Source organism: Trematomus bernacchii, unplaced genomic scaffold (assembly GCF_902827165.1).
Source record: "Trematomus bernacchii unplaced genomic scaffold, fTreBer1.1, whole genome shotgun sequence".
Lineage (NCBI taxonomy): Eukaryota > Metazoa > Chordata > Actinopteri > Perciformes > Nototheniidae > Trematomus > Trematomus bernacchii.
Genome location: NW_022987905.1, coordinates 1,499,071 through 1,523,059, shown reverse-complemented (window position 1 = coordinate 1,523,059; position 23,989 = coordinate 1,499,071). Strand labels below are relative to the sequence as shown.

Here is a 23,989-nt window from a genome sequence, read left to right as displayed (position 1 = left end):
TGTGCTGCCAGCAGTGCTAATTCACTCTTAGGCCTAAACCGCTACTTTGTTTACTCTCATGCTCTATACTACTTAGTGATCTATTTTAACAGTGCTGGTAATTCATGAATGAAAGGTTAAAATGACAATCATGTAAGCAAGTGGATTTAATGAAAAACATTGGATTTTATTTAGATTTTATCAGTATTTTGATAATTATATGTGCTTATTTTATCGGTATTTTGATAATTATATGTGCTTATTTTTACCAAAACAGCTTATCTCATTTTGGGAATAGCCTAACAGCCAAACTCATCTATAGAAAAATCTATAGATAATCAGAAACGTGAGTCATTAAACGTCTTTAGTGTTTTACTGATAAACACATTATGTTTGGGGCAACCACTAATGTTGTTTTTATAGCTGAAAAGTCAATCAATAAGCAACCATTTGCAAGACTAATGGTAAACAGTAAAACAAACGTTAGTTGATACTATGAAATAAAATCACATACACAAATAATTACAAATGAAATACAAAAAAATACTAATTTACTATAGATAGTAAGTAGTTTATAAGATATTATCAGATTAGGCCATCTTTAATAAAATACTAAATGTGGCTGTAAGGTCATACTAACAGTCCAATAAATGATTGAAAGGAAAATAAAAGTCCTACCGAATGCATTTGATATATGCAGAGATCCCTCAGGGACGTTGCTGAATTCACAAAGTAAGCAAAAGCTAATAATTTATACATCATTAATATTCTGCTTACCCATTCAACACGCCTTTGATTTGACACCAAATGCATCTCTGGGTTTCAATCAGCCATTTGAAATTTTGGACCACACAAGGGCTATTTGACTAAATATTCAACCATTTATTTTGACGGTGTTTGCAGAAATGAAAATATGCCTTTTTTAATGTGGTCATTTAGGTAAAAATTGTTTCTTTTTTGAACTCACTACTCACCATTCAGTCATGTATATTTTGGATCACACTTTTAATTTAATCTATATGAATAAGGTTAATTAGCTTTCCAAAAACAGAAGATCTTCTTACATCAGCACAATGAGTTCTCATACTGTAATGTTGAAGGTAAGAGCCCATTGACTTAATATTCTCCTCTAGTGCTTGGGAAACTTTACCTGTCTCATAATGAATAACAGTTAACAGGTTTAATGCCCACTCAGATTTTAATAGGTTACTTTATTTGTAAGTATTCTTCCACCTTATTACTCAATGGGTGTAACAATTAAAATGCAATAAAGTGCTCCAATTACACAAAAAAGCTCATGGAGGATAGGAGAAGAATAATGACACTGGGAAGCAGACAAAACAGCTGCTTTAAATAGTTGTAGGTTAGAGAGTTCGATCATAGAAATTAAATGGAAATAGAATACAACAATTCTGCTGAAAATATTACACACAAACAGTGGCTGCTTCATGTACATCTTGGTCATTTTACCTGCTATCAAACAGCAACATGATTTGACTTTAAAGCAGAGAAAGTAAAAAAAAAAAGAAGCTATTTTCTTGCCAGGAAGAAAAGCTAAGAACACGCTTAACAATGTTTTAAACCTCCTAACACTGAGATAACACCCCAGTCTCCTGCTCACCTCTCAGCTTGCCACCAGAGCATTCATAACATGTAGAAAATGTAGCACATCGGGGAGGGGAATGCATCAGGTTTTTCATATGATTTGCTGCACCATTCCTGTGTAAATAATATCATAGAGCTCCTCTGCACACTTTCAAATCACAGCCCAGACCTGGAGGCAGTTCTTTGCTTTTTGCCACTGAGTAGCTCCACTGGAGCAGATGGGACATGAGAGAACATTATTCATTAATTTCCTCTGCCCACATATTCACCGCTAGTCTTTATATTTGAACCATTCACCTAAGAGCTTCTGCCACTTAATTATTTGGGGAGTCATAATATACCGTACAAAAGTTTAGTTAAGCTACCTTCGCTAACGATACACATGAATTCAGTTACTCTTATATGGTCAAAACCAACTCACAATTATGTTAAGCGATAGCTTTAATCATACACTTTCTCCATAACCACTGGTCCAGTAAATGGCTTTCTAAGAGGTCATAGAGATGAGCTTTTGGAGGCCTTAGTGGGAAATTATCTTTGGGTCAGAACTATCATTAGACATGACACCATCAGGAAAGCCATTTCTGTGAGTCGTCCACCACATCTGCTCACATTAGTCCTCTTGATCTGCGGGATATGAAAAGACCATTAGAGCAGATGATTATGCTTACAAAATGTCCCCCAACTGCTCAGGACCCCAAAAAAGACTCATCTTCTTTTAATCGAACCCATTGCTTGTTAATGGTGGGCAATAGAGATAAGAGAGAAGAGGGACACACTTGGGCTCAGAGCAGATATGTGAGCATCCATCAGCACAGAATTTCCTCATATCTGCACTCGCTCTGAGAGGAAGTGAAGGCAGGAAACGCACCCCCCGCCCACTATTAGCAAGCGCCACCTCAAGCAATCACTTTATTCAAATCGTCCTGGTGCCGTACCCCAGTCCAATCAATGGCATTTATCTGCTCTTTGAAAAAATCCGATAATGGGATGAGGCAGTACAGGGAGCGAGGGAAGGCGGGGGAGGTGTTAGTGCTCTAAAGTGCCTGGTCTCTTTATGTGGTTTGTTTAAATGAAAATAGAACATGACAGTGTTGATTGCACGATTAGCCTAAAGGGTGAGTGTCAGTCAAAAGTCTATGGGGTCAGGTGATCATGCCACCAGGATGGTGTGCACAGTATCGTGCGCTTAGGCATCAGACGTGGGAACACGGTCTGTCAGTGAGAATCATACTGCGCCGCAAAGAAAGGTTCAGGCAGATTCCAGCACGGAAAGTGACATAGTACATTTTGTAACAGGTTGAGAAGATGAAGAGAGACAAATGCCACTGAAGGAGATCAAAACACAGAGAAAAGTCAGTGATAGTTCCCCGATCTCGCCATCTGCTTGTCTGAGGTGATTTGTATGCTGGGAAAAAAGGGCCAGCAATCTTTTAAGGAATCAAAACACAACCTGGATTTTCAAGGGATTTCACTTCAAAAAGCAGTCTGGATGCTGAGGTAAACGCCCACCAAAGACTCAGACACTCGCTCTCAAACATCTCATGGGTGTTTAGAAGTTCTGCAGTTATTTTCGGGAAAGCAAGACATGCAAACATGTAAAGGAACAGGTGTTGTCATTCCCTATCTCTGATTAGCTTTTAGAAAAAACGGTCCAGAGAATGAAAGTAAATCCACCATGCAACCCTCTTCCTTAATTCCACCCACACCCTTGTCCCCAGACGGCTTTCAATGACACACCTCCATGCTTACCTTGGAGTTCATGGCCCCATTAAGGACCTGTCCGTTGCGGATCCAGGCGATGGAGGCTGCCGGCTTGGCGTTGTCGGCATGGCAGGTCAGATTGAGGGGATCTCCAGCTCTTAAGCTCACCACCGGCCCTCCACTGATGACCGGGTCCTCTGGGGGAACTGTTAATACAAAGAAAGAGAGGGCATTAGCCACATGATAACCATATAATAATGATTGGTTTCCATATGATTTAGAAACCAATAAGGATTGTGTAATTCATATTGAATCTGGACTATAAGTAAGTATCTGGAATTGTAATTGAGTTATAATTCAATATGTGTTCTCTTGTTGAGTACAATGATGGCAAACTGGCATGTAATTACTTGTGGCTTTTTCATGCAATTATAAACATTGCGTTTCCATGTAATTGTGCTACTAGAAGTTTGATCCACATAAAACAAAATATTTAACAAATGGCACTGTGAAGATTTGACTGCATGTCTTCATCAATCTCCTCACACAGTCGATTCCCATATAATGAGAGTACTTATGATGCTAACTAGAAACCCGATTTTGGTTTGTTGTATACAAATGACTTTTCTTAAGGAAATAAAAAAAACATGGTTATACATTCTGTGAAGGTAATGACTTCACAGTAAGAAACAGATTTAGCCTGTGCTTAATCGTAAACCAGCATTGGTGCGATATAAAAGCTTTACACAAGTCACAGCAGGACTGTCTAAATACCAATCAACTCTCCCATCAGTCAAATAAGAAGACATTTTGCCACAATACACACAGGAATGCCTGAATTAAATGTGACTCAGTCTATGTATAACCCCCCTCAGATGCACAGATGTAAATTTGCTTGCCAATTTCTCCCCTTCTCAGCTTTGACAAACACAACAGAGAGAAGAAAGGATCACAACAGTGCAATATGAGCCTCTCAATGGTACTGATCAAAGTCCTCTCCCTGTCTTACCCATGAGCTGATCTTGTTTCTTCTTCTTTTTCTATAACTGAAACTGCAGTGAATTATTGATTGACCTGAGTGCTCATTACAATGCAGATCTGGGGCAAGATGAAATCAAAGGCTGCAGGCAGCTGCCATATTCCCCTTGCAAAAAGCATCATGATTGGAAAGAAGGTTATTATGGGTTGGATCCATGCTGTCAAGCAGCACTGAGATGAACGAGAACAGAGAGAAAGGTAATTGGTAAACAGTTTTATACATTTAAAGACAATAAGTATAAAAGAGCAATCTTATGGCAGACATAAAAGAAAGCGTAGAGCTGGAAAAAACTGTGCATACAGTATTCTACATTGGTCCATCTTCATTTACATATTGTTGTCACTTGACATAACTCATTGTCAATTTGTATTTGCCGTGAATTTGTTTGAGAAAACATTAAGCACCTCAAGTTTTATATCAGAAACAGAAAACTGAATTCACTTTAAGGACATTATCATATAGTTATAGTTATATAGTTCAACTTTAAGACCATTGATCAAAATAATTTGTCATGTCATGCAGAACAAATGGAAAAGCACACTGAGATTGGTCTCCGTTAGAAACATTACACTCCAGCTTTTAGTCACAGACAAGCCCATTTTAGTATTTTAGTGCGTTGGTAATTAGTGCACTGGGGTGACATTTTGGTCTTTCGCACGTATGACTAATCCTTTTGCCTTACAAAAATTGTACATAAAAATACAAGAAAATTATTTGTTTGTCCAATTTATCAGACTTAACCAACAGTGCCACATATTTACAATGAGTAAGGACTGGATCAGACATCTGTGGGCGCAATGACGTCTGGAATCTGACTAGAACAGACTAATAACTCTGACCTGGACCAGTGGCTCTGCAATATTAAAGAACATTCCCAAAGAAGACACTATGGCACAAAAGTGTTTTAAATGCAGTGTTAATTCTGGCAGGCTCCCTTTCATCTGGCGGTCATTATTATGCGTAGGGCTGGGAGAGGTAGAGGAATCTCAGGTCAGCACTAACCCATCAGACAACAGAGTGCTGATGTGGGCAATGAGAAAGACTCTTTGTGAGAATGTGGTCACCTTCTGGTCCTCTATCAGCAATTGGAAACAAGGTCAAGGAGAACACATTAGTTTATTCCTATGCTCAGTTTAGAAACTACCGCATGGTATGCAAATGAGACAGGGGGCATGTAAAAAGCAATGTGAGCCGGGAATCTCAAACAGCTCTCGCATTTGTCAATAAAGGGAATGAACTAAATGGGAAGCTCAATGAAAGCACTGAGACAGTTGATTGCAGAGATCCAGCGTTATTGGCTTGCTGTCAGTGCTCTCTTGCACACAAGACTGAAACATTAATTAAATGCCACGCACATAAGGCAGCCACAACATTTTTTTTTTGTATGGAGAGAGGGAGATAAGAAAGGAAAGTATGTGACTGATAGGACAAAGACTTGACGTGATCTTATTGCTTACAAGGCTCAGAACTCTCAGAGAACGAGAAAGCTGAGGCCTCTTTGTCATCTTTTAAGGGATATATTCCTCTTCCTCCTATACACATATTAGTACATAGGTGTCTGTAAACAGGCGTGACAGGGTCAGAAGTTGACACCTCTAATGAACGTGGATGAAAGGTTGCATCGTTGCACACTGTTTGCAGTAAGTCACCATCTGACCTTTAGAGTCTCGGTTGTCTACTATTATTCACCGATATGTTTCTCTACTGAGAGATGTCAGAGCAAGAAGAGTTTATGATATTGTGCATAGTGGAGCTTCATGGCAGGGAGGTCAAAGGCAGACCAAACAGAGCACTGCTACATGTCCAGGTCATGTCCCTATGGAAGGCCACCTGCCAGCAACACGCTGAGATTGAATGGTGAACAGACAGGACATAAAATGGATATGCCTTGCTACCTCCATCCTGCAACCTTTGTATCTCGCCGTCCACTATTGTGTTAGAGGTCTTACTGTATGTGCAGGGTGACAATGTGGATACAGTTTGTGACAGCCTTGACTGAAATCGTTTTTTTTGTGAAAGTAGCACATGCGCAAGGCTCTCAGCGTGTGCTCCATTGGCATCTTTTTGAAATTACAACCATTAAAGAGCACTGAAAAAAAGGCTCACAAGAAAGCAAGTTGGTTGTACTTAAAGGTGGGGTAGGTAATTTTGGAGAAACCAGCTCGAGTGCGCTAGAATTTGAAAATACACAGCCGGAAAAAATCTGCCACTTCCTTACAGAGCCCCTCCTCCAACACACACGAACGCGCACATGACCAATGAGGGCACGAGATAAGTTGGTGCACAGATGGAAGGCTGACAGGCAGGTAGGCCATCCAGTTATTTTAGCCGGGCCGGCTAAAATGATTGGTCGTGCTTTTTACAGTATTACGGCTTCCACAGATGAAATTTTGTTATGGATTTTTTGTCAAAGCACTTAAGATATTCATTGCTATCGGGATGTTAAGAGCATTCCATGGAATATAACAACAAGTGTATCTCGAGCCGGTTTCTCAAACTTACCTACCCTACCTTTAATAGAACAATATTTGAGTAAAATAGGACACCTTTATCCTCTGGGTATTGGCAGGTGAACGCCTTTATGTCTGCTGAGGGGATAGGAGGATTTGACCAATAACCCAACGTTTATTCAATAGGAATGAATAGGAAAAACTCTGTTAAATTGATATTTGAGTCTTTCTCTTTATCTGAGATCTTCCTCTGATCCTGCCTTATGACTGCCAGGTCTGACAGTTAATACAGAGGCCAAGCCTTGAACTTGAATCAGCCATCATCATTACTGGGCTGTTTGCAAACTCGGCAGTCCCTAATGGTTCTAAATTAGCTCTTTACTGCAGCCATTCGATGGACTTGGCATAAGTAGTGTGGTCAGTGGTACAGATTGATCGCTCCTCTTTAATTACAGGCTGACTCACTGTTCCTCTCACTGCTTTCTTCTTGGGGATAATAATGTAATCTCTTTCAACACTTTCACAAATTTGCATTCTCCTGCGCGGGCAAAGACACCGTCGGCATGCAAACGCACAGACACAGACATTTTTCAGTTATTACAGGTTTGATTCAGAGATAACTGATAGCAGTCACAAATGAGTTTTTTCTTGCATGTCTGTATAACTCAAAGATGTTAGATGTGTGGTTTTACTAAAGACTTAAAAAAAGTTAATTACTTTAATCCTTGATAGAGTTTGTTGGGTTTGACCCACAACTTTGGTAGGTTTAAAGCTCCAAGCATTACTTTTTGTTGTTTGAGGGAGAAATCCAATTGGTCTGTTAACCTCATCCCTTTGAGGGGTAATTCAACAATTTAGTTTTAAGGCTACTTACATTTTATGGAGGGCCGTCATCTCCACCAAGATAAAACTTTGTTTATGTATTTGTAGAAATCTACGAATGCTAACCCTATCTGATTTTAAACCCCACCTGGGTCACCTTAGACAAAAAGAGTAAAAAATACACAGTGATGTCAGAAAGCCTCATTGCAGTGAGATCATTTACTTTTACTGCATAATCAAACATATCCATAAATGGGACCAAGGCATATTGATGTGTAATTAACTCAACAGTACAAGGCCGTAAGTCTGTCACCTCCAAGAGGGGCCTGTGTAAACCCTGGGGGTCATAAAGCTGCCTCTTGTGCCTTAATATATATGAATTCTCCAAACACAGAAGATACAACTCCCCAAACACTGAACATAAAACTTGAACTTATGTAAGGGGACGGTGACATAATGCGCTGGAGTTGGCTGAAAAGTCCACTTCAGTCTGGTAAAAAAACAAGTCTTACTGATGGTGGACCTGCTGGGTTTTCCATGCCAAACCAATATTGGGGAAACTTCTAGAAAGCATCAGATGAAATCCTACCTGCATCCTGGCTTTCCAGGAGCACGAGCAAGGGGAGAAAAAGCAATTTGGAGGTGAATGAATGAGATAGGGCTCCTCACAAGGAGGCAGGATGGTGTACGGAAGGGGAGGCTTGCAATGTGTAGCTGCTGTATAGCGCTGTGCTTCAGCAGACGTGTCCTGAACAACAATGAGCTTCCTGACTTGCCTGTCTATTTCAGAAGAATGCCTGCACGGGCCGCCTGTCACCCCATTGCGACAGCTTGGAGAGTTTGTGATAGATAGATCAGGGGGGAAAAAAAGACAAAAAGGAGAGTAGACGAATACCCAGCACAGGTGGATACAAGAGACATGCGTGGCTCACTGGCCCAAATCACCGGCCCTCTTCAAGTGCTGTCAGTGTACATCTGTTTGAAAGCCAGACGATACCTGAGCCATGTGTTGCACACACATGCACACATGAAGAACGATGAGTATGAGTGAATAAATGAAAGAAAGGTGAGAGAAATTCGTAACATAAACTGGATCACAGATGGCAATCACAAACAGTGTGACAGACTGTACAAAACGTATACACAAAATACGTGAGTACTGATTTGTATGTGTATCCTACCACATGGAAGAAGTGGGAAAAAAGGTAAAATAATAGCTAATCGAATTGAATGGAATGATTTAAATGCTGGGGTATACACAGACCCATTTTGAGTGTAGTAAAACACTTTTATCAATGTTATGGTAGTGTTGGTGTCATGATCTACGGAATGAGCGGTGCCAAATAAAGTGGAGCGTTGGACGGATGAAGATGAGGAGTGGGGAGATGCCAGAGCTGTCAGGAACATGTAGAGCCTGCTCCTTCACAGCGCAGCCATGTGCAGCCCCGAGAAGCTGCTCTCCCCAGATTGGGAGGGTGCTGACATCACTGCTCACCACCGGGCTGCGTTGGGTTATATCGCTATATACGTATGTGTGTGTGTGAGACTGTGAAGGTGGGAGGCAGCAAAATTGGGATTCGGGTTCCAAAAATAACGCTTATTGCAAGGTTCTGCCAATTATTAGCCCCCGTGGTTTTACATTTTTCCCTGATGCCAATCATTTCTTTGCAAACAATTACAGTTAGCTGAAGCAAGCCTATTTACAATGTAGTGTGGGTTCAGATCTGCTCAGCACCTGTGCACAGTTGGTACCGTTGTTTTGCAGAGCACAGATGTATCAGTGTCATTTCTCCTCCTTCTGTTGAAATACAGAGGATTAAATAAATATCCTACATACAGTCTGTCTACCATAATAACGCACCTGTTCACAGCCACTCTGATATCATAGATGTACTTATCTCTCCATCTCCTCTTTCAGATAAAATGGCAGAAAAGGCAGCGCAATTTAAGCGTAAGTCATATTTTCTTCCAAAATGACTGCCGTTTAAGACACCTTATCTCTCACTATACTTCCGCTGAGATGCTTGGCTAGACCTAAATTAACTTTTGAAAGAGACAAATTGGTTACTTACACGGGAGGCTTTAAAGCTTCTTTTTTAAGTGTGTCTGAAATTGGCTCTCTCACACATGCGCTACACGCACACAACGCCAATGGCACCACTCAGTAAGAGGGATATGGTAGGACTTCTAAATGATGAAATAAAGAAAAGACAACCCCAAATGACAGTATGTGAATGATACGACACACAACCCTAACCCTAACCCCAACCCTAACCCTAACCCTAACCCTAACCTAGCCTAGCCTCCCGCAGGGAAACACCCTGAAACAAGCCCTTTAATAAAGTATTTTGAAACATCATCCGAGGCGTGTCCATGTCTCACCTGCACCACCTCTCTAGACCTCGGCCTGGGTTTTAAACACTTCTATGGACACTTGGTCGACCTCATTTTAAGATATTTTCCCTCCCCGTGTGCCTACTAACCCGTGTGTATTTTATATTTTATATTTTACATTTTACATATTTGTTTTATATTTTACATATTTTAACATTTTGTTTGATGTGATTTTTATTACCAGCACTTATTTTTAAAAACACTTATTCTACTAAGCACTTTTATGTATGTATTCATTTCTTCAGACAAATTTTACCTGCATGCCTGTTTTTAACCCACTTACCAGGTCTTTTATCAGATGTTGTGGGACACAGCCTCGGACACCCCACTGGGGGAGACCCCATGCATTTTCTTTATTTCATTTAAAAAAAATGAACCCTTAGATGCATAAGTGGGTCTTTTTTGACCCGGTGAGGTGGTATTCTTGAAGTATCTTTGTAATTACATTTTTTTATCATTTCATATTCCAGCTATTCCTCAAAAAACATGTTCTGGATATCATGCCATTCAAATTTTTTATTTACATTTTAAGAAATTGTAGTTTTCGTATTACTACCCCAAGCTTCCATAAGTGGGTCAAAAATGACCCGCATGCATTTTCTATGGAATTTAGTTTTCTTCTCAAAATGTAAAAAAAAATTATAAAATTATAAATTGTGAAAAATTAAATATAAAATATTTCTAGTGTGAACCAAAATATAATACTAAATATTATACAAGTGATTTCTCTTAACCAAAATGACAAAAATGGCATAAAAACACATATTATTCTAATACGGGTCCTTTTTGAACCACCTATGGAAGAGTGTAGGGTCCAGTCACTCGTGCATCTAAGGGCAGACCAAACAGGGCTTTTATAAACTTGTATTGGTTTTACTCCAGGAGTTTTTAAATAGGTTTTTAAACAAAAAATATTTAACCGAGAGCCCGTGCACCACGCTGCGTTCCCCAAAACCCTAACCCCAACTCAACACTCTTACAACAGCAAACTGACTCAACTTATATAAAAATAAAAAAAGAATATAACGATAGTAATAAACATAAAATGTGTTCTTTGCATACGCTTTTTTCCAAGAAACAACAACAATTGCACTCATAATTATGTTGTCAGTCCTGACACTAAACACATTTATGGAGCGTGTTGAACATTATTATTGTCTTTTTTTCAGCACAACAACTCCTTAGCCTTCAGTAGCTCTTTTTTATTGTACTCTTAACCGTGCCCTCAATGTCCACCCCCATTACTAAAGGAATGCCAGAGTGAATTCAGACTTCTCCACACAAAAGGCTGATTCAGCTTTGGCAATTTGAAACGATAATAACAAAATATACCCTTGGGCGTTTGAGTACATAACAATTGTTGCTGCAGCAAATGTCCAAAAACATTATCTTGCAGGGAGGGGAACACATATTTTGCACAAGATGACTCATTCAAATGGCATCAATAATATTTGTCAAAAGACGAGCATCACACACTGTGTTTATGAAGGCATGTTTGTGGAGGGTCTTTACGTTTTAACCCCTGCCACAACTATTCATACACCTCATTGTATTAAGGAAGCAAACATGGGTTTAAATGTAACGCTAACAAAATTGCATTCTTGGAAGAAAACATACACGTAAACAATACTTTCGTTCTATGAGTGTGACTCTGAACCTTCCACAGTATAGGTATTTAATAAATACAGATTGAAACATTGGCAATCTTTTCAGCGAGAATTTGAAACTTTACTTGTATTCTGTTTTTTATTTTGCTATATGCTGCCCCAGTAATGCCATTTACAAAAATGCACAAGTCTTTATGGAATTAATACTTCAAATACAGGTATCTCAGACCCTATTTTCTTCTTTTAGTGACATATTTTCTCCTGAAGTGTCAAGCATTGTAATTCTTCTATGTTTTCTTAAAGGAAGCTTAACTTCTTAAAGCATTGCCCAGATTCTGGCTGATCTAAATAGCATGGTCAGCAGAACGACCTTCATGACACTGTGCTGGGCAGAGCTGGAACTGAGAGCTATAATTATAGAGTTGATTAAAAATGCAATATGAAAATAAACCAAGCTTATCACCCACACTTGCCCTTTGGAAAGCAACACTTTCCAATAATATCAGGATAAAGTGAAACATTTAGATTAGTGTCAATGAGTTTACATGAGAAACCTGCATTCAAATGATGGTGACAGCAGTTTAACTCTAATTCATTACTTGAGAATGAGTCATCGTGGCTACTTAGTTATCTGTTGCGTTTATATCTGATGAACTGTATACCTGATGAGCATTAAAATGAGTCAATAAATTGCACCACACTTCATTATGACACATTTTCCTTTTTGAAAAAGACAAGACACCTCAGAGTAGCTTTTCAGCCAAATACCTAAATCAAACAATGGTGATCTCCTTTCCCTTTGTTCTAGTGGTCCCCGACCTCAGGTTGAAAGATTAGAGCAAAGGTCTGGAGCAGTGCCAACTTGCTGCAAGGGATATAATTAGCCCCAGGGGGCTTTTTTGCACCTGAAACCCTCTTTTCCCTTCCTTCATAACTAATTCACAAGACCTTGGTTCTCCTTTGGCATCTAAAAGTAAGCCTTCAAGCCATTAAAAAAACGCCTGGAAGGGTTAAGTTCACCGTCCAATCTCCTTTCTGAGCTTTTTAACCTCAATATTTGTTTGCAAACGTGTTAACTGTTTTCTCTTTAATTGCATTACTCTTGCACTTTGAGTATTGGCTGAAATTAATGAAAGTAAAACCAAAGCCTTCGTTATGTATTACAGATTTTCTTTTTGTTAATGAGCAGGTCAGGTTATTTGTTGCTGCTTCTTTTTCGCCTTTCAATTAAAAGTTGAACAAAATCACCAAAAAAGAAAAGCAAGAGTATTGGTTATTTGGCAGTGATAAAGCCATTTGTCTATGTGTTAGTCAATATTTATGTTATGTTATTTCAGAGCCTATTAAAGTCGAGTGGGGAGACGTTCCTCCGATATGGCACATGGAGGAGTTTGGGCTGTTATTGAGTTATGGAAGATGGAAGAGAGAGTTTTAGATTTATTCTGCTGTCAGCTCAAAGAAGGGAGGCTGCATATACAGTGTGTGTGTGTGTGTGTGTGTGTGTGTGTGTGTGTGTGTGTGTGTGTGTGTGTGTGTGTGTGTGTGTGTGTGTGTGGACTGGTCGGTGGGTGTGTAGGCTAAGCATATTGTGTATATGCTTATGCATTTGTGTGTGTGTACCCATAGGTGTGGGGCCGTAGCTGTCTTCCAAGTCGATAGACACACTCTGTCACCACTGGCAAGTAATTGACAGCTTGGATTTTGCAGTGACAAGGGCCTTGCATATATTTCCTCCATTACCTTGTGTGTGTGTCAGCCTGCAGTTCTCCCTGGCAGCGCACTCAGGAGTCAGCTAGCTCGGCAGGGGATTAAACAAACACCTTCTATTTGGGATTATGGGGAGGAATGATAAACTCATTCACCCTCAATCAGCCAAATAGGTCAAAAAGGCTTCCTCTTTCTCATTGCTTATTTAAATAGAGTAAGGCCAACTACTGCGCTTCCTGATGTTGTACATTGCTATCGGTCCAACGTCAAGCATTTGAAAATAATTTGTTTCTTTGTTTTAATTACTTTGAGTAGTCAAAGTAGGGCTTGCCAAATCAGGAAAGCACAGTAAGAAAAAACTCCCAAGGATACTAAGGAACATTGTCGAATCCTACGTACACGTCATTGCATTTAGTTTAATGGCTGAATTGGGGACAGTGGAGTAATACACATCTACCAATCAGAGGGTCAGCGGTTCAATCCCACCCCCTGCAGTTAACATGGTGAAATGTCCTTGGGCAAGATACTTAACCCCAAATTGCTCGTGGTAGGTTGCTTCTGATAAAAGCGTAAGCTAAAAAACACAATAAATTGATAAACACATTGCCAAATAGCTCAATAAAACTCGGGAACACACACAATGAATTCTTCTCTTCCTTCTGCGGTTGATCAGGCGGCAAAGTTTCCTTGGAAAGCTCGATGTCAGAGCTGTAAAACTTTGAAAGATTTCAACGAGTATTTTGAAAGACGGACAGTAGTGGAAGGAAGGAAAGTGTAGTTGCATTTCCAGCCCTCTGTAGAAGTACCCATAATTATTCACTCATATCAATTTGCAGGAGGCCCGGCAGCCAGAGAAACGTTATGCCGCAATTTGTCTTCCCCTCTCTCTTTTTTACTCTTGCTGCCTTCTCCCCTACAAATCGTTAGTTTCACTTTTCATTAGGCTGGATCAATAGGGCGGATCAGTCGCTCGTGGCAAGGCTACTGCATGGCAGACGCCGCTCTCTCTCCAATGTTTTTCTTTCTCCCAATTCCTCTTCCCTTTTCTTCTGCTCATTGTCATTGACTCTGGCCTTTTTTTCAGCACTCCTTCAGTGAGGGAGCTTGTGAGAGGCAGCAGAAGACAGAAAGCAGCAGGAGGCTTCGGGGCCCCAAGTGACGTTAGCCGACGATTGCACTTTTTCTACCCGGTAAGGCAGAAATGGATAACCCAATAAAGTAGAATTAAGAAACAGTAACCTATCAACATGTAGTAATAATGAAATGGAGGCTGTGTGCAGTGGAAGGTAATGAACATAGTAATGTAAGGGTTCTCTAATGTTAAACCTTATTGACACTGTCGGACAAATTGGAAACATTAGCATTGATTTCATTCCTTTCTGATGGTTTTGATACAAAACACATCTTTTGTTCTCAGGTTATACTGTTGATATTTGATGATGTTTTGAGTAAGACTGCATGTGAACACCTGCGTTTTCAGTGTGCCTCTATTGATACTTGGTGTGCAATCGAAAAGCGAACAAGGACACACACTGTACACTTTTATTGTTGTGAAGCACCACTCCAGCTATGGCCTTTGTTAGTACTTCTGTCCAGTGTTTAGGCTGGAGAGGGTTGATTCGGCTTGAACAGTTGCTTATTTTCCCGTTTCCATTGAGAACACCTGGACGTTATATTCACTATCAAACAAAACACTGCTTTCCGTATTGATTCTGGTAGCATAATCATAATGTCATAATATATTGCAATAGCCAATGAGAGTGAGAAGTCAGTGACGCCAGTGAAGCCTTTGCCATGAGTTGTTTTACACTTCAGAGATCGGGGGTGGATGGCGCTGGTACATTAGTGTTGTTTGGACTGTGTGTGTGTGTAATGTGGACTCACCGAGCACAGTGAGGCGAGCAGGACTGGACCTCATGGCAGCCTGGACAGCCTGGCACTCAAACACAGCATCATCCATCAGCTCCACCCGCTGGATCCGCAAATGATGCTCTCCTGAACCGTGGTCGCCAATCACTGTGTAACGAGGATAGCCTGCAGCGCAAACACATTTGTTCATTTTAATCACATCCAAAATCAAAACATGACTCATTTTCCAAATGTGTAAGCTTTACACAATTATGGCATTAACAATTTAGATGTACTCTCAAGTAGGTTTTATGAAAACATGTACTTTAGGTTCAAGGTTCTTTATTGTCAATCTGACATAGCTACAGAGTAATTATGTAGTTGAAAATCTTATGTCACAGGCTTCTCCAACAATGCAACACAATAACATAATAACAATAAGAGCAAGAGCAATACAAAAAGAAAAATAGTTATAAAATAAAGTGATGATGTGGAATAGTGCAGTACGAGTCTATATACAAGTTATTGGAATGATATATATATATATATATATTAGGTATTAGATACATATTATTGAGTAGCTGAAGAATGTTTTGAAGTTGTTTCAACAGTTCAATTTTTTAACAGTCTCACTGCCCGCGGGTACTTTACTATCAAGTTGCATATGTTTACTGGCAAACACATTTTAATTTGCAAACACATTGAAACACACAATATTGGAATGAGTTTTTGCGTGTAATTGCATCTGCATAAGCACAAAATACAAACATTCACTAGGTGAGTATACTAACTTAATAGGTAAGCATAGCTTGTGATTGTTTATTTTCTAATTTATTCACAATGCATCCCCATACAAGATGAATACATAAATAGTATAATAACATTTTTTAAAGCACTCCTGGCAATGCTAATGAGCGGCTGCATTCTGCAGAATGATGCTTTACTGCAGCCATAAACAGGAACAGCTAGAGTTTGAGTTGTTTCAGCATTGCTCTGAAATGATTTATAGCTTAATAATGCAAGAAAGCAGAGCAATATCCAAGAGACCTGGGAATTTTACACAAGTCAAGCGAGATAGTTTTAACGATATCCCCCTAACTATTATCGAAAAATGCATTGAGAGTGTGTTGTGGAGTGCGTCCCTCCACCGGGGCAAATAAGCAGGAAGAAGAGTGTGTTTGACTTGAGAGCTTTATGGGGTATTTCTCATGCTTTTAGAATTGCTTGTCTCCGAAGATCCCTTTTCTTTTTCTTTCACTCCATCTCTCTAATTATTGGTGATACAGTATGTACAAAGAAATGAGAATGTCTGTCATTAAATATGCACTCCAAAAAATGTTACATATTCCCAGAAAAAAAAAAAGCTTTTTTCTCCAACGTTCCTTAAGTAATTGAACGATGATGAAGATAGAGGATAGGATTGGAGACATTTTTACAGTAGAATAAGGACAGCCTTATTTCAACTGTGTGCTTTGTAAAAGAAAAAGTCAAACGTTAGACACATGCCGTCTCCTTACAAAAAGGACTGTCAGTATTCATCCAACTGTTGGGGCACTGCCAGCAAATGTTGGGGAGAAAAATATCGATATTCCAGTAACAGCTATCCAATGACTCATGTTCACTTAAGAGATCCCCAAACACTCCAGTCTTTCACTGTTAAGGTTTTACAAGCTGCTTATATGTGTTAGCGTCCACAAAGAACATAAGAGACTGTGCAGCCTTGAAACAGCTTTTTAAATCCTTGAGTTTTTCTTCTGCAAAAACCCATCGTATGCTCAAAGTCCAATTACCGGCTATTGCTTCATTGAATCCAGTTGCCTTTAATAGAGCATGAAGTGGGCCTCATTTTGTGCTGGTGGGGTGAGTTACAGCCGATTAAGCCACTCTTTGCATTTCATCTTCCTACGTGTAGCCTTTAATCTTAAGGGTCTATACCGTGGGAGGACAAAAAACTGCCTAGACATACATCAAAAAGGGTGGATAAAATAAAGAGGAAGGCAAAAAGCTGACTGAAAGTTGGAAGCTGCAGCAGTGGATGTTTCAGGGGAAAGACAGACAGGTGATACAATGTCTCCTTTCTCTGAATTTCACAGTACTCTGCAATATGTCCTACACTAAAAGGGCTTCAGTAGCACAAATTATAAATGTAACAGGGTTATTATAGACGTGATAACTGAACGCTTCTATTAATACACTTAATAGCCATCGACTGAACAATGCTTTCTACTTTATTATGTTTAGAATCCTGCCCTAAAATAGAGGACATTACATTATGTGCACAAGGTCACAGAGAGAACCATTTAGCTTAAATGTTCTCAATGTTCATTGATGAGATTCAAAGCAATAATGCCATTGCGCCATTGTGGATCACAAGGGTAATGATTATTGTACATTATGAATGCTGTGACCTTGAGATGACTCCATTCTACCGAGCGAGAGCTCATTGCATGTTCCCCAGAAACACAATATACGTCAGATGCACTTTTGTTTTGCTTGTTTTAATTGTTGCAAGGTATAAGCCATGTAACACAAACAGATGATCTGGCCAATTATCTCATCTGTGCCTCTGGCAAACTAAGAATTTTTGTCGCCGCGTTAGGAAATGGCTCTGCTCCAATTTCATCTCTGTGCATTAACTGGATCCAAACGGAAAAGTAATTTGCATTTGTGGCAGATAGTATTGATAAGAATATTACAATTTAATTTACAAACGACGGAAACGCAATGTTGATGTATTTCTCTTACCACACCTTTTTGTCAATATGACTACAATTATTCTGGCACGCATGAAGACTGATCACCTTTGCGCATGTGATGTGTACCTATGAAGGGCCATTGATCTTAGATCTCAGCGAATTTCAAAGACACATTGTGCTACCCAAAGCAAACAATGTAAAATAGGCCCATTAAGGAGTAATGAAACCATCAGAGGGGAATGGATTTGTCTTGAGGCTGGATCAATGGTGCACGTGCATGTGTGTGCGCATGTAGGTTTACAGACACTTGAGGCGTGGCCTAGTGATTTATTGCACTTACCTAGACCATGTTTCACACACTATATCCACCAGGGGCTAACAATAGGTTAGCTGCAGCTGTGAACAGGTGACCGGTGTTCAAATGGCTCTCAAATAAGAGTGACAGTGAAGGTCTGCTCACTGACAGATTCTCTTCTCAAGAGCTCATTCCTATATCCCAAGTGCATGACATTATGTAAACAAACACTTCTCTCTCCATCTTTACCGTGTGCGCATGAGAATTAACTGAAAGCTGCCTCGTCTGTTCGCACCATCACCATGCGTACCAGATATACGTTCTCCGCCATGCATATTCATGACATTGATTGGTGTGTTCTGAGCGGTTGTGGGCCTACTTTGCTTTCCTTTAATTAGAGTGGAAATGCATGACACAAAAGGGGAATGAATAGAACAACGCAGGGACAGATAGGAATCATTGGCTTTTGTGCCGTGATTCCTCGCACTGAATGGTGAAAGAGTTCTCTTGGTTTAATCACTTTTCCTGTGAATGGAGACAGGTCCCGGGCGTGGAACACCGTTGCCGACGCAGCTTCTTTCTATGAATAGCCGAGCAGACCTATATTATTGAAATGCTCCATGCAACATTTGATTCGTCGCACTTTTTATGTATACAGCTGCCACTTTCCTTTCATTGTGTACGTCTTGCGTTGGATGTGCCTTCACTCTTTTACTGCCGCGTGCATTGCTTGTTTATGTAGGCAGGAGTGATAAAAAGGACAGCTGTGGAGCTCTTTATTTAGAAAAAGTGTCATCCGTCCCAATAGAAGGCACTCAGCCCCCTGTCCGTATCATAGTGTTGATTTTAGCGACCTATATTTTCAAGGCAGGCAGCTATTCCTCCTCCTTCCAAACCCAGTGCACTTTTTCAAAAGATTTAAGAGAGAAAGATCACTCTGACTCTGCGCGGTGCCCCCGATTATTCAACCAAATAATAAGAGGAGAATAAGAAAAGGTCAGGATCACTGCATCTTGTTGCTTACTGTCAAAACTCTTCAGAGATGTGTTGTTACTTAAATGTTCTTGTGCGTAGCGACACAATGTTGTCTTTGTTTTATTCCATCCTTTTGTGTTCGGCCAACGTTGAAATGAGATATCATCTTGATCGTCTCGTCTTGTTAAATCAATAAATATAAGAGGATAAAAAACAACTCTACATCTCTGCCACGCTCTGACCCTAAAGAAATATTGTCTTTATTCCTTCCGCTCTCTCTCATTCTATCTCCAGCAATCATAAGTACTCTCCCTGTCTGCCTCTTTTTTTTGTCAAAGGAGACTCGCAGACTGCAGGACCATTGTTTACTGCAACCTTTCAGTCTCCCCTGGGCCTGATAAGAACCTGAAAAGGGAATAGGATGGCTTTACTAGGGCACTGTCAGCCACTGAGGTTTAATTACACACCGCATAGGCGACTGTGCGATTGTTAAAGGTCAGAGGGTAGAAGACCCCCAATCTCACTTGAAATACCGATCTAATCGTTCCTGATCAAAAGAAACCTATGTTTTCAAGAAGCGGCTGCAGTTTGGTCATTTTGTGAGTGTGCCTTGAATTGCAATTACTCTTGATTTCTTCATGGGTCACAATCGGCTGGTATGTGAGGCAATTAGAAAGCTCAACAATAAAGGCTGTGCCAGTAAAGAGTGAAGCATCCTACTGTGCGTAGAGTGCTGTGTACAAATGGATCTCTTTTTCAGAAGAATTTAATGATCATTTCAGTAAATGATGCATGGGTACTACGCTTTTATGGATTTTCTCATTCTCATGCTCAGTGATTCAAAGGTTGTAAATGTTTATTTAGAGGAGTGATGTGTTTCTTTGAAATGTGTCAAGGTCATGAATATACATTAAGCCTTTACTGATGGAACAACAGGCTACTAAATGACAGTGCAGTAGTCACTTTGACTCCAAATTAAACAATTAAGGCAATTATACACGAGGTGCGGTGTAATTAGAGGATGCCAGCTACTCTTCAAAAAGCCATTTAGCAGCCTGAAGCATCAGAGAAAGACCGGTGCCACTATTGATTTCACCTTTTACTCCGATTGTTGTGTTTCTCTGCCAAACTAAATATAACAGATTTAGCGCTGCATCAAACACATTGACGTACATTATTTTTTCATTCTGTTTGGTAGTTTTGGAATATAACTAATGATGTTTCACATAACACTCCCAATGTCATATGTCTAATTACATTTTGTATCTGTCTAGGGAGTGATATATTAAGTGACATTTGAGGGCTTTAGATAACAAAAAGTGGGCATTTGAATATGACAGTGCATTTATTATACACTGAAGGTGATGGAGAAATAGATGGGGACATGCTTAAGGTGATAAATGCTGTTACTCACCAGCGAGGTCTCTGCCAACTCCCAGCGCCAGGCCATCTTTGATCCATAAGACAACGCCATGGTACCCGGGGATAGTGCATGGTAATGTCACAGGCTGGCCTGCCACCACCACTAAGTCCTGGGGCTGCTGGGAAAACATGGCCTGGGCACCTTTGGAAAACAAAGAAAAAGAGACAAGTTAGATTTCATCAAATCCTCAGGAAGAGTGCTAATGCTGCAGCACATTCCCCTAGTGGCCAAACACTGGAACTACAACTTCGGTGTCAGTCGTGTGATGCCATATGCTTTTCACCACCTAGAACGAACCCTTTAATATCCGTTATTCAAATTATTAGGTCTTAAAAGTTGTAAAATATGCTAAAATCCCATTTAAGAGTCAAGGTTGGCCATGATCGACGGAATTGATTAGGTGCGTGGCTTTATGAATAATAATAATAATAATTAAAGCTGCAAGCAGCGTTGAGCGGGTCTTCGACGCTCCGCAGGCTGTTGTCCGCACGTCGAGGTATCATGCAGGAGTTTTCCGGACTCGGCCGTTGGCAAACGTGGGAAGTTTCAGGCCGATCGGACAACGTAAATGGGAGTTACAGCAGTATCATACAGTAAACATTGTGTTTGATGGCGAGTGATCTATCGCCATGGCAACGGCATATGATGACATCCCAGAATTGGCGTAGAGCTGTTGAGGGGCGGACTAGTAGTCGTCATCTGAAGTCTGGTGCAGTTTGGACCATTTTCCAATGACTTAAGACAACATTGTGTTTTATGGCGAAGGATGCGTTGCCATGGAAACGGCATATGATGACATCCCATAATTGGCATAGTGTTGTTGAGGGGCGGACTAGTAGCCGTCATCTGAAGTCTGGTGCAGTTTGGACCATTTTCCATTGACTTAAGACAACATTGTGTTTTACGGCTAGGGATGCATTGCCATGGAAACGGCATACGGTGAGATCTCAGATTTCACCTAGAGCTGTTGAGGGCCGGACTACTAGCCATCATCTGAAGTGTGGTGCAGTTTGGAACATTTTCCATTGACTTAAGACAACATCGTGTTTTACGGCGAGGGATCCGTTGCCATGGAAACGGCATACGGTGAGATCTCAGATTTCACGTAGAGCTGTTGAGGGCCGGACCATTAACTGTCATCTGAAGTCTGGTGCCGTTTGGAAGGTTTTCCATTGAATTAAGACAACATCGTGTTTTACGGCGAGTGATTCGTTGCCATGGAAACGGCATATGATGACATCCCAGAATTGGCGTAGAGCTGTTGAGGGCCAGACCATTAACTGTCATCTGAAGTCTGGTGCAGTTTGGAACATTTTCCATTGACTTAAGACAACATCGTGTTTTACGGCGAGTGATTCGTTGCCATGGAAACGGCATATGATGACATCCCAGAATTGGCATAGAGCTGTTGAGGGCCGGACCATTAACTGTCATCTGAAGTCTGGTGCAGTTTGGAACATTTTCCATTGACTTAAGACAACATTGTGTTTTACGGCTAGGGATGCGTTGCCATGGAAACGGCATACGGTGAGATCTCAGATTTCACGTAGAGCTGTTGAGGGCCGGACCATTAACTGTCATCTGAAGTCTGGTGGCGTTTTGAACCTTTTCCATTGAATTAAGACAACATCGTGTTTTACGGCGAGGGATGCGTTGCCATGGTAACGCCATATTAAGTAACATAAACTTTGACGTAGAGCTGTTCAGGGCCGCAGTGTTAACCATCATGTGAAGTTTGGTGGCGTTGTGAGCATGTCAGTTTCAGTTATGACATCATCGTATTCCATGGCGTTTGATGGGCCTAGCATCGAGCGAACGCGAACTTTGGCGCCAAATAACGGCTGTGCCGTGCGAAAGAAAAAAACTTCCGTGATAACTTTTAATTGCCCATGTCTCGAGATGCTACCCGACGAATTTCGAGTCGTACGGATAAAGTCCCTGGGAGAAGATAGATTTCGTGCGGAGGACGAAAAACGCGATAAATTTCCGACTCCAAATTCAAAATGGCCGGCTTCCTGTACGTTATTTTACACCCCTCCAAGAGGCTTTTTGGTTTGTCTCCGCACCCTAGATATGCGTAGCGAGTTTCGTTCGTTTACGTGAAAGTTAAAGTGGGGGGAGTTTAGGTTAAAAACGGAAGTGGGCGTGGCCTACGCAATTTTTGACGCAAAGTTCCGGAACCAATTACACATCTGAAGTTGCACCACTTCTGACGCGCGTGCAACATTTGGTGAGTTTTCACATATGTTGCGGGGGTCAAAGGTTTATCGGTCTCAGACCCTAATAATCGGACCAATATCAATAATGTGCTAGTTTAACCGTGGGCTACCTACTGTCATGATTTAGGCCACTTTTAATGGGCTTTTACCCGTCTTTTTCCCTGTTTTTAGTGGGTTTTGCATGGTTATCTTTAACTTTAACTAAATTGATCGTAACGCCCACGTGACTGGGCTCGCGCGGACTATCTGCCGTCACTATTTCCGAACCTTTTCTGTGCTTTTGCCGGTCGTTTTCCCTGTTTTTGGGTGTTTTTTGCAGGCTGCGCGACCGATTTCAATAGGGTCTTCGCCGACCTATGGTCTCAGACCCTAATAATAATAGATTACATTTGTATAGCACCTTTCAAGGGACCCAAGGCCGCTTTACATGGTGAACAAACAAACAAACAAAAGGGGCAAATAATAAAGTAAAACATGTAATAAATAGCAGTAGGAGTGGAAGCAGGGGGACTGTGATGGGTTAGGGGTCAAAGGCCATGGTGAACAGGTGAGTTTTTAATGATGACTTGAAGATGTGAAAGGAAAGTGCCATGCTCTATGGATCAAATGGATGCCGAACACCGCGGGCAGATTGCTGAACGATCACCATAACATTGTTATACTTTTGTTCTCGTGTCAGGCTGTTTTGGCTTCATGCACCACTGAGTAACATTCACAGGAATGTGCGGGGCCGCATCACCAACGCTGTATCCAGTTCTCTTTATACATCCATGGATTTGACCCATTTAAATCACTACACCATTTCAATATAACGGAGGGGAAAAGGACATCACTCAAGACCAAGGAGGGGAATCAATGTGTCTTTACAAACACCTGCTCTCAACATTTCAAGTGTTGCATGATGGGAAAATGAAGCGAAGTGCACCATATGCACGCATTTCGACCAATTTCACTCAAACCTCTTGTCAGACTCACGTTGGAAGGACCCTAAAGGGTGACACACAAACGTGGCACATTCTTTCACTATTCATGATACGGAAACAAGATACTGTACACGAATCTGAGGTGTCAGCGCAGCGCCGGGACTGAAGCACGGGCAAAGAGACAGCCGTCACAGCTCGGCTTGGTTCATTTATGAAAGATGTCACTGTACAGATGGGCTGAGCTCTTACACACCACAGCAGATAACACGATCGTGTCTGCCAACACTGCTTTAGTGGCATACA

The 23,989-nt window shown here is 40.7% G+C and overlaps 1 protein-coding gene across 11 annotated transcripts in view; it reads right to left on the bottom strand.

Moving 5' to 3' along the window:
- Nucleotides 1-23,989, bottom strand: part of kirrel3b (kirre like nephrin family adhesion molecule 3b) — a 162,939-nt gene that overhangs the window by 44,988 nt on the left and 93,962 nt on the right. For 6 of the 11 annotated variants that reach the window (XM_034114885.1, XM_034114891.1, XM_034114892.1 and 3 more), the window contains exons 2-4: nucleotides 20,536-20,685; nucleotides 15,192-15,341; nucleotides 3,325-3,494 (exon numbers count right to left, since the gene is read on the bottom strand). In XM_034114885.1, coding sequence (XP_033970776.1) covers nucleotides 3,325-3,494; nucleotides 15,192-15,341; nucleotides 20,536-20,685 — 470 coding nt within the window. The remainder of the gene's footprint in view (nucleotides 1-3,324; nucleotides 3,495-15,191; nucleotides 15,342-20,535; nucleotides 20,686-23,989) is intronic. The other 5 variants (XM_034114896.1, XM_034114888.1, XM_034114890.1 and 2 more) reach the window with 1 other exon arrangement.